This window comes from Aegilops tauschii, chromosome 1 (assembly GCF_002575655.3).
Source record: "Aegilops tauschii subsp. strangulata cultivar AL8/78 chromosome 1, Aet v6.0, whole genome shotgun sequence".
In the NCBI taxonomy this organism is placed as follows: domain Eukaryota; kingdom Viridiplantae; phylum Streptophyta; class Magnoliopsida; order Poales; family Poaceae; genus Aegilops; species Aegilops tauschii.
The window spans coordinates 464681148-464695165 of record NC_053035.3 but is presented as its reverse complement, the minus strand read 5'-3'; the positions used below and the strand labels follow the sequence as shown (position 1 = coordinate 464695165).

The window sequence follows — 14018 nt, the reverse complement described above, 5'->3', positions numbered from 1 at the left end:
CCTCTACTTGACTAGCTCGTTAATCAAAGATGGTTATGTTTCCTAGCCATAGACATAAGTTGTCATTTGATTAACGAGATCACCTCATTAGGAGAATGACGTGATTGACTTGACCCATTCCGTTAGCTTAGCACTCGATCGTTTAGTATGTTGTTATTGCTTTCTTCATGACTTATACATGTTCCTATGACTATGAGATTATGCAACTCCCGTTTACCGGAGGAACACTTTGTGTGCTACCAAATGTCACAACGTAAATGGGTGATTATAAAGGTGCTCTACAGGTGTCTCCAAAGGTACTTGTTGGGTTGGCGTATTTCGAGATTAGGATTTGTCACTCCAATTGTCGGAGAGGTATCTCTGGGCCCACTCGGTAATGCACATCACTATAAGCCTTGCAAGCATTGTGACTAATGAGTTAGTTGCGGGATGATGTGTTATGGAACGAGTAAAGAGACTTGCCGGTAACGAGATTGAACTAGGTATCGAGATACCGACGATCAAATCTCGGGCAAGTAACATACCGATGACAAAGGGAACAACGTATGTTGTTATGCGGTCTGACCGATAAAGATCTTCGTAGAATATGTGGGAGCCAATATGGGCATCCAGGTCCCGCTATTGGTTATTGACCGGAGACGTGTCTCGGTCATGTCTACATAGTTCTCGAACCCGTAGGGTCCGCACGCTTAACGTTACGATGACAGTTTTATTGAGTTTTGATGTACCGAAGGAGTTCGGAGTCCCGGATAAGATCGGGGATATGACGAGGAGTCTCGAAATGGTCGAGACGTAAAGATCGATATATTGGACGACTATATTCGGACTTCGGAAAGGTTCCGAGTGATTCGGGTATTTTTCGGAGTACCGGAGAGTTACGGGAATTCGTATTGGGCCTTAATGGGCCATACGGGAAAGGAGAGAAAGGCCTCAAAAGGTGGCCGCACCCCTCCCCATGGTCTGGTCCGAATTGGACTAGGGAAGGGGGGCGCACCCTTCCTTCTTTCTCCTTCCCCCTTCCCTTCTCCTACTCCCACAAGGAAAGGAGGAGTCCTACTCCCGATGGGAGTAGGACTCCCCCCTATGGCGCGCCTCTCCCCTTGGCCGGCTGCCTCCCCCTTGCTCCTTTATATACGGGGGCAGGGGGGCACCCCAGAGACACAACAATTGATCCTTGAGATCTCTTAGCCGTGTGCGGTGCTCCCCTCCACCATATTACACCTCGATAATACCGTTGCGGAGCTTAGGCGAAGCCCTGCGTCGATGGAACATCATCATAGTCACCACGCCGTCGTGCTGACGAAACTCTCCCTCAACACTCGGCTGGATCAGAGTTCGAGGGACGTCATCGAGCTGAACGTGTGTAGAACTCGGAGGTGCCGTACGTTCGGTACTTGATCGGTCGGATCGTGAAGACGTACGACTACATCAACCGCGTTGTGATAACGCTTCCGCTGTCGGTCTACGAGGGTACATGGACAACACTCTCCCCTCTCGTTGCTATGCATCACCATGATCTTGCGTGTGCGTAGGAATTTTTTTGAAATTACTACGTTCCCCAACACTAACTTCTTTTGTCTTCAATTTTTGGCAGACAACATTTAAACAGCATATGTATGACATATGAAGCACACAATGTATGATATATGAAGCACACACCTCAAATCTATAAATAAGGTAGGTTGGATACATAGCAAATAGACATCCATAAAGGTTTTCACCAAGTTATACATAGCAAATTAACGAAACAGTTTCACGAGCAAATCCATATGGTTCACGAAGCAAATATGCAAGTTTTTAGTTCAACGACACTGTAGCAACTTCAGTCCTTCCTTCCCCTCTTCGACTTTCGGTCCTCATTATCCTTGGATCGCTTCTCGGCCGCCGTCTTCTTGCAGGCCGTAGGACGTGCTTTTTGAAACGGGGATGGACTCTTCCAATCCTTCTTCGGCACATTCCTCTTCTCACGCTGGGTTGGCTGAGTTGCTGGAGGTCCGTCATCATCATCGTACTCATCCTCCTCCTCATCGTCCTCTTCCTCTTCCTCACCATGTTCTTCTTCTACGCCCTCTTCTTCATCTTTCTCTTCATCATCATCGTCGTCGCTCTCCTCCTCGTCATCTTGAACCGCCCTAGACGATGAGGCTGCATGGCTCGATGAAGCGAGGCTACGCATCGGTGCAGGAGGAAAAACATCCTCTGCGTTTGTAGCGCACGCAAGCAGGCCCACAAGCCGGCGTGCTTTGTTGACGTATTTCTGCAATGATAACTAAACAATATGAACTTCTCGAATGTCCAATGATAACAAAAATGAACTCCGTATTACCTTCACCGTTTCCCTCAACTTGTTCTCACTAGCTCGAGTCCCAGGGATAGCACTAAGCGCATCAGAGGCATGAAAAATGCTTTTGTTCAGCTCCGAAGACTGCAAAGTAATAAAATGAGTCAATAGCACTAAAAGCTGATTTCATCCAACCGTCGGTTCAAAAGAGGTAAAAACAACATACCACTCTGTTCATGAGGGGTCTGTACTCCCTAAACCCGCCTTGAAGCTGTCTGATGCTCTCGTTGTAGGCTTCATTCTCTGAGGCGTCATCGAACAGGTCTTCGGCATCTGCTGTCGTCCACTTGGGCCTCAGACGCAGACGATGCTTGATGCCATCGTCGTACCACAGCATGTGATCCTCGTACTCGTCCCAGTCAATGACTCTCCTCTCCGTGTCTTTGCGTCCTTTCCACTCGTTCCATTCCTTCATGTATCTCGCATGTTCGGCTTCCCAATCCATGATTGATTGATTCTTCTGCCTGCTCATCCTGCAATGCATAAGAAAGAATGTAAAACACCCTTCTTGTATGAATGTAAAGCATCAAAACAAGAACTTAGAATCGATGAGGACGGCTTGTGGTACTCACTGGTGTAGGTCGTAGCCACCGGTATCGTGGCCGGCTGGTGGTGTGTGTTGCGCCTTACCAAATTGTGCGGCAACACGCTGTGGCAAGTGGTACTCCACGGCATAGACACAAATCATGGGCACGATGCACCGGAAGAGAAGCCGGTCCTGCTTGCACATGCTGTTCAGCTCGAACCCCCACTCTCGATCATCACTATACGGCCGCCAAGTAACCTATAACCAAACAATGGTAAGCTCAAGTGAAAGTGTTATCGAAACAATGGTAAGCTCAAGTGAAAATGTAGTTCTTATACCTGGAAAGGCGTGAGAGCATCAAGCTCGTTGCTGAAGACCTTGTACAAGGCCTTCGATTCGCCCGTGTAGACACGCACCACGTCCCAAGCGTATGCGACGGTCGGGTTCCGATCATCTTCGTCATCTCCGCCATAGTCCGTCCATGCACGCGAGCGCAGCTTCTACGGACGGCCCACCGGGATTCGCTCCCACATCCAAATGGAGATGCCCCATACACATCCACACATACCGGACGTGACTTCCGCTCTCTGGGTCGCGTCGTCAAGCTACAAACCAAGTATAGATGATAAGATGTCAAAATGTAAAGCAGCACACGTCTGATATTTGAAAGAAAGTGATATTCACTTACCGAACGGTATAGGTAGGCGAGTCCGGCGGCCCCCCGGCTGTACCCCGCATCCCAGTCCTTTAGGAAATCGAGATACATCCATAGGGCAGAGTTCCCGGAGCAGTCCGGAAACACTACCTCCGTGAGAATGTACCACAGGTAGGCCCTGGCGTACTGCTCCACCACCCGGGGCTCGACATCTTCCCGGGCACTTGCTCCGGTGCTCGAGGAGCCATGGCAGCGGTATGCCGGAAGTCCGGTTGCTCTTAGCGGGGGGGGGGGGGGGGCAGTCGCCGATGAGGCTGACAACCCTCTCGTGCCAGTTCGCCCTCTCCACTCTTCCTATGAGAGCACGACCCTCGAGCGGTAGTGCCGTAATCATCGCCCAATCCTCGAGGGTCACGGTCATCTCCCCACATGGAAGATGAAATCTGTGCGTCTCTGGCTGCCACCGGTCGATCAAAGCCGTGAGAGCTGAGTGGACGAGCGTCGGCGGCTTACGCTTGAACTGCAGGACGAAACCCAATAGTCGGGCTCTCCTGAAGAACGATGCGTACCGCTCGTCGTACTCCATCTTAACCGTCGTCTTGTGAGCCCTCATCCGCAGTGGCGGCAACATCTGTGAAAATCAATAACCAAAGCATAATTAGCATGGACATAATAGTTAGCAACTTGTTTTCATCAATTCGAAAGATTTGGTTTAAAATGGTAATTACCACTCCATTCTCAATGAAACGGGCACAGTGACGCTTGTCGAACCTAGGGTCAAGCATTGTGTACTTCGTGCCGATGTCGTCCGCAAGAGGTGGACTCCTAAAAGAATTGCATAAGCATATCAAAAGATTTTTCAACATGAACTAGGGTTCAACATTAACTACGAAACATATCGATGCATAACAAAAATTAATCACATCCAACAGAACCTATGAGTTCAATCTTTGAATAATCATATATCAATATTATCATGAACATGAATTAAATACAATACATATATCAAGAACTAAATAAATACTTATATGAAGATGCAATCACCATGGTTCAAATGCATCATAACACATATTTCTCCAACAACATCCAACATGCATCATCTCATATTTTGTTAAAAAAACAAAAAAAACATGAACTAGGGGTTCATCTTGAGGATTCATACACTACATATAACAAATATATCCAATATTCATCTCCAATATTCATCACACACTACATCCAATACTTGCATCATAGCATAGGAATATGCATCATCTATCATAACAAATGCCTTCAACATCCATCATATCAAAAAAGAAACCATTCAAATCAAATATGAACTAGGGTTCATCTTAACACAACCATACCAACTATTCAATAGAGTTCATATCTAACACAATATAACATCTAGAATCAACCTAAATCAATCCTAGGGTTAAAAAAAATTCAATCTAGTTCAAAAAGGAGTGATTTGAATCGAATAATGCGACGAATCGAAAGGTGTTTGATTAAAACTTATTGGAGGGATTGAAAGAGCTTACTTTTCTTCTTCGGGGCCATCTCGATCCGCAAAATCCGTCAAGAAACGAAGAAGATCGGAGGGGGGAGTGGAGGGGATGAGAGAGGGCGAGTTGGAGCAACTGCTCTGTTCTTCGTGGTGGGGGGCGGCTGGGTGGTGGGGGGGGGGGGGGGTGGGAGAAGGGGGTGGGGGCGGCCGGCCCGCGGTTTATATATGTCCACACCCTACCGCCAGAGACTCCGGCGGTAGGTTCAGACATCCTACCGCCGGGCGGAGCGGCGGTAGGGTGTGATGGAGGGGGCACGGAGGCCGTTATCGTTGCTGACGTGGATAAGTTTGCTACCGCCGCAGGTCTCGGCGGTAGGCTATAGGATCTTACTGCCGTGCCTCGTGACGGTAGGGGAAAGGGTCAAATCACGAAAAACTTTCAAACGGGTCAGATCCCGATTTTGTTTGACAAAAGGTTCAAAACACGAAATTTGGCCGTGAGCTGATGATGTGAGAATCAACATGTGATCCATCATCCAATCACACGTCTCCATTCTCCATCAACATCCTAGGCTTAGCCACAACATATCTCCTTTCTCTGGGTCTCAAGTTGTCACGTCCTGAGGGATGACGAGATCCCTGCTGCACCAATAGCATCGAAGATCAAGATTTTTTCCCGTCTATATCTATCTTGTCGGTACACACGGAGCAGAGCTCAATCCCCTATATTAGCTCCAGTTCCTTAAATAGCTCCATCCTCCACTCGTCTCAAACCATCTCCACACTCACTCTTCAGTTTTCACTGTTTGGAACACACAATACACCTCCCGCCTTAGCTGCACAATGGCGACTACCACCATGTCCCTCTCCTCGGCCTTCGCCGGCAAGTCGGTGAAGAACGTGGCTTCATCAGCTCTCTTTGGTGAGGCCCGCGTCACTATGCGCAAGACCGCTGCAAAGGCCAAGCCGGTTTCATCAGGCAGCCCGTGGTACGGTGCCGACCGTGTGCTCTACCTCGGCCCGCTTTCCGGAGAGCCCCCGAGCTACTTGACCGGCGAATTCCCAGGCGACTACGGGTGGGACACCGCCGGGCTCTCGGCCGACCCCGAGACCTTTGCCAAGAACCGGGAGCTCGAGGTGATCCACTCCCGGTGGGCCATGCTTGGTGCGCTCGGATGCGTCTTCCCCGAGCTTCTTGCACGCAACGGCGTCAAGTTCGGCGAGGCCGTATGGTTCAAGGCCGGTTCCCAGATCTTCAGCGAGGGTGGCCTCGACTACCTAGGCAACCCCAGCCTCGTGCACGCACAAAGCATCCTTGCTATATGGGCATGCCAAGTCGTGCTCATGGGCGCCGTTGAGGGGTACCGCATTGCCGGCGGCCCACTCGGTGAGGTAGTTGACCCACTCTACCCCGGCGGCAGCTTCGACCCACTGGGCCTGGCCGACGATCCAGAGGCATTTGCGGAGCTCAAGGTGAAGGAAGTCAAGAACGGCCGCCTCGCCATGTTCTCTATGTTTGGCTTCTTCGTGCAGGCCATCGTCACCGGCAAGGGCCCACTCGAGAACCTCGCCGACCACCTCTCCGACCCTGTCAACAACAACGCATGGGCGTTTGCCACAAACTTTGTTCCCGGCAAGTGAGGTGTCGGCGCTCGCTAGCTGCGAGTTGTTGTAGCCATCAAGGCAACTGCGGAGAACTGCACACATAATGTGTGGTTCAAATTGTAACATCATGGTGTAAATTACAAGGATCGTTGGGGAAATGGTTTGATCTGCCCGCTTGCTTCATGTCCTGGATGTAGCCTGTGTGTTGCTCCATGAGAAATGAGAACGATGAATACTTGGGCTATTTATTTTCCCATGAGAAACTGAGAACGATAAATACTTGGTTGTTATTTAATCAGAAGTCGCTCTTCGTGATGGCAACTTATGCTCTCATTTTCTTATGGTCCATCGACCATAATGATCATGCTGTCTGTTCGGAGAGCCCGTTTGATGCTGCTTCCTGTTTGTGTGCACCCGTGGTGTGTTTTGGCCCCTGTGGAGTGGCCCTACTGCAGTATGGGCCAATTGTTGGTCGGTGTTCCTTGATTTGGGGTTTGTTTTCTGCCGTGAACTCCCGTGTTCGTGAGAGGCTTGCTTTGTGGTGAGTGCTCCTTGATTTGGGGTCACCTGCTGCCGCCGTTGTGGCTCTGCCCGCCGCCTTGGTGGCCGTGGCCGTGCCCTTCGCGTGTTGCTGGTTGCTCTTCTTCTGTGTGGGTTCAATGCATCATCTGTTGGCGACGTCTCTGCTGACATTTGGCCTCCTGTGCTTTCCTTTGTTTGTATTTTGTTCAGGATTTTGAGGAGCAGGCATGTATGCAGGTGTTTAGGTTGGGATGCTCAGTTTGAGAGTTGTTTGATTGATTTTGCAGCTGCAATGTGCTTGCTATGGGATCAGTGGTCCTTCTTTTGGATTTGTATATGTATGCTTCACATTTGGGGAGATGTTTGCTTATGGATGTTTACTGAACTAACTCTGATGCTCCTTCACATATGTTCTGAATATTGTTGTTTGTCTGCCAGATTGTGCTTTATTTTTCAGTGGTTGTTCATCTTTCTGTGATGTTCGTGTATTTAGGCCTCTTTGTTGGGCTGTCATGGCTGAAAGAGATGGACAACTTAACCACAAATCAGTCTCCACTCCACGATTGACTGAACGTGCGTGAGACATCAGCAGAAAAAGAAAGATTTGACGCCTACATACGCGGGCCTTAGCAACTCAACAACTCTACATGGGCAGGCCCGCCTAAAATCTCCTACAAATTATGCACCTAACGCCGGGCGCGGCCAAGCGCGGCGTCCCCTCTAGTACCATCTTTGAAACCAGGGTTTTTCGGGGGATCATTTAAGTGTTACAAAATGTCCGGCTCTCTCTTTTTATTCATTATTTTTTTACGGAGAAATGCCCCGCTCTGTCTTTGGGCTGCACATTTAATTTGGTTAAGTCGTATCTTATTTTTTCCAAAAGGCGAAGGTCATGTATTGAAAACAATTGACCCTTACAAAGTCATTCTTGTAAAAATTTAAAATTAAACATAGGTTTTTGGGAAAATCCACACCACCTTTCTCCTACACTCGTCGACGACGCGCCGTGAGCGGAACTAGATACTGCCTATGGACCAGCAAAACACCATCAGAGTCAGACAAATGTTGTTGACGCGGCAGCTGGAAGTCGTCGATCGGAGCTAGAAGATGCTGCCGATGATGATCTAAAACACAAATTGCCGTCCCAGAGAAAAGAAGACGGCCATCCAAAATCCAGGAGACATAACCTCACAAAGTCACTGATGGCGTCAAAGCTTGTCGAACATTGTTGGTCGGACGTGCCAGGGACCAAAACACGAAGTTATGACTAAGGTTCGGTCTCGGTAAATACCAAACTTCAGGAAGGTTTCAATAATCTCTAGTAATCATCGTATGGCCTAAAATTGCCATCACTTTCTTGACCACACTTGCGCTACCTACTTCATCAGAAACAAGTTTATTTTCTCGTTGCATGCAGACCGTGATGATGTGAGAATCAACATGTGATCCATCATCCAATCATACATCTCCAATCTCCAACAAGATCCTAGGCCTAGCCACAACATATCTCCTTTCTTTGGGTCTCACGTTGCCACGTCCTGAGGGATGACGAGATCTCTACTGCACCAATAGCATCGAAGATCAAGATTTTTTCCTGTCTATATCAATCTTGTCGGTACAAACAGACCAGAGCTCAATGCCTCAACCCCTCCAGTTCCTTAAATAGCTCCATCCTCCACTCGTCTCAAACCATCTCCACACCCACTCTTCAGTTTTCACTGTTTGGAACACACAATACACATTCCGCCTTAGCAGCGCAATGGCGACCACCACCATGTCCCTCTCCTCGACCTTCGCCGGCAAGTCGGTGAAGAACGTGGCTTCATCAGCTCTCTTTGGTGAGGCCCGTGTCACTATGCGCAAGACCGCTGCAAAGGCCAAGCAGGTTTCATCAGGCAGCCCATGGTACGGTGCCGACCGTGTGCTCTACCTCGGCCCGCTTTCCGGCGACCCCCCGAGCTACTTGACCGGCGAGTTCCCCGGTGACTACGGGTGGGACACCGCGGGGCTCTCGGCCGACCCCGAGACCTTTGCCAAGAACCGGGAGCTCGAGGTGATCCACTGCCGGTGGGCCATGCTCGGTGCGCTCGGATGCGTCTTCCCCGAGCTTCTTGCACGCAATGGTGTTAAGTTCGGTGAGGCCGTGTGGTTCAAGGCCGGCTCCCAAATCTTCAGCGAGGGTGGCCTCGACTACCTGGGCAACCCCAGCCTCGTGCATGCACAGAGCATCCTTGCTATTTGGGCATGCCAAGTCGTGCTCATGGGTGCTGTTGAGGGGTACCGCGTTGCCGGCGGCCCACTTGGTGAGATAGTCGACCCACTCTACCCTGGTGGCAGCTTCGACCCGTTGGGCCTGGCTGATGACCCCGAGGCATTTGCAGAGCTCAAGGTGAAGGAAGTCAAGAACGGCCGCCTCGCCATGTTCTCTATGTTTGGCTTCTTCGTGCAGGCCATCGTCACCGGTAAGGGCCCACTCGAGAACCTTGCTGACCACCTCTCCGACCCCGTCAACAACAACGCATGGGCGTTTGCCACAAACTTTGTTCCCGGCAAGTGAGGCGTTGGCGCTCGCTAGCTGCAAGTTGTACCCATCAAGGAAACTGCGGTGAACTGCACACATAATATGTGGTTCAAATTGTAACATCATGGTGTAAATTACAAGGATCGTTGGGGAAATGGTTTGATCTGCCCGCTTGCTTCATGTCCTGGATGTAGCCTGTGCGTTGCTCCATGAGAAATGAGAACGATAAAATTTGGGCTATTTGTTTTTCCATGAGAAATTGAGAACGATAAATACTTGGCCGTTATTTAATCAGAAGTTGCTCTTGGTGATGGCAACTTATGCTCTCATTTTCTTATGGCCCATCGACCATCATGATCATGCTGTCTGTTCGGAGAGCCCGTTTGATGCTGCTTCCTGTTTGTGTGGACCCGTGGTGTGTTTTGGCCCCTGTGGAGTGGCCCTACTGCAGTATGGGCCCACTGTTGGTTGATTGATTTCGAAACTACTTCACAGACGACATTTGCTTGCACGATCCTGAGCCGATGTCAGATCCAACAACTTTCTGTACATTGGCGTCTTGAATGGATGGAGTGTCGCGCTGAAATCATCTGTGAATGTCGCCTGCATAGCAGTTCTCATTGATTTTGCAGCTGCCATGTGCTTGCTATGGGATCAGTAGTCCTTCTTTTGGATTTGTATATGTATACTTCACATTTGGGGAGATGTTTGCTTATGGATGTTTACTGAACTAACTCTGATGCTCCTTCACATATGTTCTGAATATTGTTGTTTGTCTGCCAGATTGTGCTTCATTTTTCAGTGGTTGTTCATCTTTCTGTGATGTTCGTGTATTTAGGCCTCTTTGTTGGGCTGTCATGGCTGAAAGACATGGATAACTTAACCAAGAATCAGTCTCCACTCCACGATTGACTGAACGCGCGTGAGACATCAGCAGAAAAAGAAAGATTTGACGCCTACATATGCGGGCCTTAGCAACTCAACAACTCTACATTGGAGGCCCGCCTAAAATCTCCTACAAATTATGCACCTAACGCCGGGCGCGGCGAAGCGCGCGGTCCCCTCTAGTGTCATCTTTGAAACCAGGGTTTTTCGGGGATTATTTAAGTTCTACAAAATGTCCGGCTCTCTCTTTTTATTCTTTCTTTTTTACGGAGAAATGCCCGGCTCTGTCTTTGCCAGCAGGGCTGCGCATTTGGTTAAGTCGATAAATAAGATCTTATTTTTTTCCAAAAGGCGACGGTCATGTATTGAAATCAATTGACCCTTACATAGTCATTCTTGTAGAAATTTAAAATTACACATAGGTTTTTGGGAAAATCCACACCACCTTCCTCCTGCACTCGTCAAAAACGCGCAGTGAGCGAAACTCGATACCACCTATGGACCACCAAACACCATCGAGTCAGGAAAACGTTGTTGAGGCGGTAGCCGGAAGTCGTTGATCGGAGCTAGAAGACGCTGGCGACGATGATCTGAAACGCAAATCGCCGTCCCTGAGAAAAGAAGACGGGCACCCAAAATCCAGGGAGACGTAACCTCACAAAGTCACTGACGGCGTCAAAGCTTGTCGAACATTGTCGGTCGGACGTGCCAGGGACCAAAAAACGAAGTTATGACTAAGGTTCGGTCTCGGTAAATACCAAACTTCAGTACGGTTTCAATAAATATCTACGAAGTAACCATCGTATGGCCTAAAATTGCAATCACTTTCTTGACCACACTTGGGCTACCTACTTCATCAGAAACAAGTTTACTATCTCGTTGCATGCAGACCGTGAGCTGATGATGTGAGAATCAACATGTGATCCATCGTCCAATCACAGGTCTCCATTCTCCATCAAGATCCTAGGCCTAGCCACAACATATCTCCTTTCTCTGGGTCTCAAGTTGCCACGTCCTGAGGGATGACGAGATCACTGCTGCACCAATAGCATCGAAGATCAAAGATTTTTTTCCTGTCTATATCTATCTTGTCGGTACACACAGACCAGAGCTCAATCAGTTCCTTAAATAGCTCCATCCTCCACTCGTCTCAAACCATCTCCACACTCACTCTTCAGTTTTCACTGTTTGGAACACACAATACACCTCCCGCCTTAGCAGCGCAATGGCGACTACCATCATGTCCCTCTCCTCGGCCTTCGCCGGCAAGTCAGTGAAGAACGTGGCTTCATCAGCTCTCTTTGGTGAGGCCCGTGTCACTATGCGCAAGACCGCTGCAAAGGCCAAGCCAGTTTCATCAGGCAGCCCGTGGTACGGTGCTGACCGTGTGCTCTACCTCGGCCCGCTTTCTGGAGAGCCCCCGAGCTACTTGACCGGCGAGTTCCCCGGCGACTACGGGTGGGACACCGCCGGGCTATCGGCCGACCCTGAGACCTTTGCCAAGAACCGGGAGCTCGAGGTGATCCACTGCCGGTGGGCCATGCTTGGTGCGCTCGGATGCGTCTTCCCCGAGCTTCTTGCACGCAACGGCGTCAAGTTCGGTGAGGCCGTATGGTTCAAGGCCGGTTCCCAGATCTTCAGCGAGGGTGGCCTTGACTACCTCGGCAACCCCAGCCTCGTGCATGCACAGAGCATCCTTGCTATCTGGGCATGCCAAGTCGTGCTCATGGGTGCCGTTGAAGGGTACCGCGTTGCCGGCGGCCCACTTGGTGAGATAGTCGACCCACTCTACCCTGGCGGCAGCTTTGACCCACTAGGCCTGGCCGACGATCCAGAGGCATTCGCGGAGCTCAAGGTGAAGGAAGTCAAGAACGGACGCCTTGCCATGTTCTCTATGTTTGGCTTCTTCGTGCAGGCCATCGTCACCGGCAAGGGCCCACTCGAGAACCTCGCCGACCACCTCTCTGACCCTGTCAACAACAACGCATGGGCATTTGCCACAAACTTTGTTCCCGGCAAGTGAGGCGTCGGCGCTCGCTACCTGCGAGTTGTAGCCATCAAGGCAGCTGCAGTGAACTGCACACACAATGCGTGGTTCAAATTGTAACATCATGGTGTAAATTACAATGATCTCTGGGGGGAAATGGTCTGATCTGCCCGCTTGCTTCATGTCCTGGATGTAGCCTGTGTGTTGCTCCATGAGAAATGAGAACGATGAACACTTGGGCGTTATTTAATCAGAAGTCGATCTTGGTGATGGCAACTTATGCTCTCATTTTCTTATGGTCCATCGGCCATCCTGATCATGCTGTCTGTTCGGAGAGCCCGTTTGCTTGTATGGTTGAACGCCGGCCCTAACGTCGTACAAAGAGTCATTTTCGTTCAGTTTTACTAGTGCATTGGCATGTTGTGTTTATGAAAGTTTGTGATAAAACCGAGCACCCCTGAACCTAGATGCTTGAAGTGTACTAGGGCAAAGGAATTCTGAAAGCATAGTGACAGTGTTCACTCTAGTGTTGTGAATGGCTCAGCGGATATTGCAGTGTATTTCTCCGTGAAAGTATGTGGATGGAGGCATAGACGTATTTTATGGACAGGAATAGCTAGCTCTATAATTTTGCTTGTATTTAGGGGAAATATTTATAGGGTTGTGCGGGGTGGATTGAGGCATACAGATCCATGTATTTATGGACAGGAATTGCTAACTCTGTAATTTTGCATAGATAGATTAGCAAGGACAGGAATTGCTAGCTCTGTAATTTTGCTTCTATTATGATGTTGTGTTATGACGCTCGTAAATATTTTCTTTCTCACATATACGATAAACACAGTAAGAACTGTAAATTACTGGCAAACTACTGTTTAATTACAGTTGGAGTTTAAACTGTAAGTGAACCTTGGGTGCTTATACGACAACTCGAGTTAGGAACAGTTAGACAGATGAATATTACTTTCTCTGTTCCAAAATTATTGTCGTGGTTTTAGTTCAACGGAGGGAGTACCTACTATAATTAGCATGTAGGGTTTCGACATTTCACTATATCTTGAACTAGTAAACCGATGATCGGCGCCTACTTCGGGCCTCACAACAGACTATTGTTGTGGAGTGGAAATGAATTATATCCTCTATTCTTAAATAGTTTTAACACACTTCTTTTTCGAGAACCAACCAGTGGATATATGGTTAGGAGGGTGGTGGTATCCCTAGCCACCAGCAATCAAATCTCAGTTGACGCTTTGGTGTCTCATTAATGCAAATTATTGTTTCAGTGGGAGGTGACATTTCCGTCGATAGCGAAGTGCCCGTGGTGACTTCGTCAATCTTGAAACTCCGCAACTCCAACCCACTTTTCAGGTCGTTGTGTGCATCTACATTTGTAATCGGTGTTTTTTTAAGTATGTTCCTTCTGGAAAATCACTCCTTTAGAACAACCGACCAATGAAGTGGAACATGGCCTGACATCCGATCCATGTGGG

The 14018-nt window shown here is 49.0% G+C and overlaps 3 protein-coding genes across 3 annotated transcripts; all 3 read left to right on the top strand.

The window, feature by feature from the left end:
* Nucleotides 1–5727: 5727 nt before the first annotated feature.
* LOC109781490 (chlorophyll a-b binding protein M9, chloroplastic) lies at nucleotides 5728–6771 on the top strand. The gene has a single exon (XM_020340091.4). It carries the CDS (start codon nucleotides 5852–5854, stop codon nucleotides 6647–6649), a length of 798 nt encoding a protein of 265 aa, XP_020195680.1. The 5' UTR covers nucleotides 5728–5851; the 3' UTR covers nucleotides 6650–6771.
* Nucleotides 6772–8736: 1965 nt separating this feature from the next.
* On the top strand, nucleotides 8737–9896 carry LOC109781488 (chlorophyll a-b binding protein, chloroplastic-like). The gene has a single exon (XM_073506572.1). It carries the CDS (start codon nucleotides 8895–8897, stop codon nucleotides 9690–9692), a length of 798 nt encoding a protein of 265 aa, XP_073362673.1. The 5' UTR covers nucleotides 8737–8894; the 3' UTR covers nucleotides 9693–9896.
* A 1748-nt stretch (nucleotides 9897–11644) lies between these two features.
* LOC141020626 (chlorophyll a-b binding protein, chloroplastic-like) lies at nucleotides 11645–12784 on the top strand. The gene has a single exon (XM_073506571.1). It carries the CDS (start codon nucleotides 11767–11769, stop codon nucleotides 12562–12564), a length of 798 nt encoding a protein of 265 aa, XP_073362672.1. The 5' UTR covers nucleotides 11645–11766; the 3' UTR covers nucleotides 12565–12784.
* Nucleotides 12785–14018: the final 1234 nt, after the last annotated feature.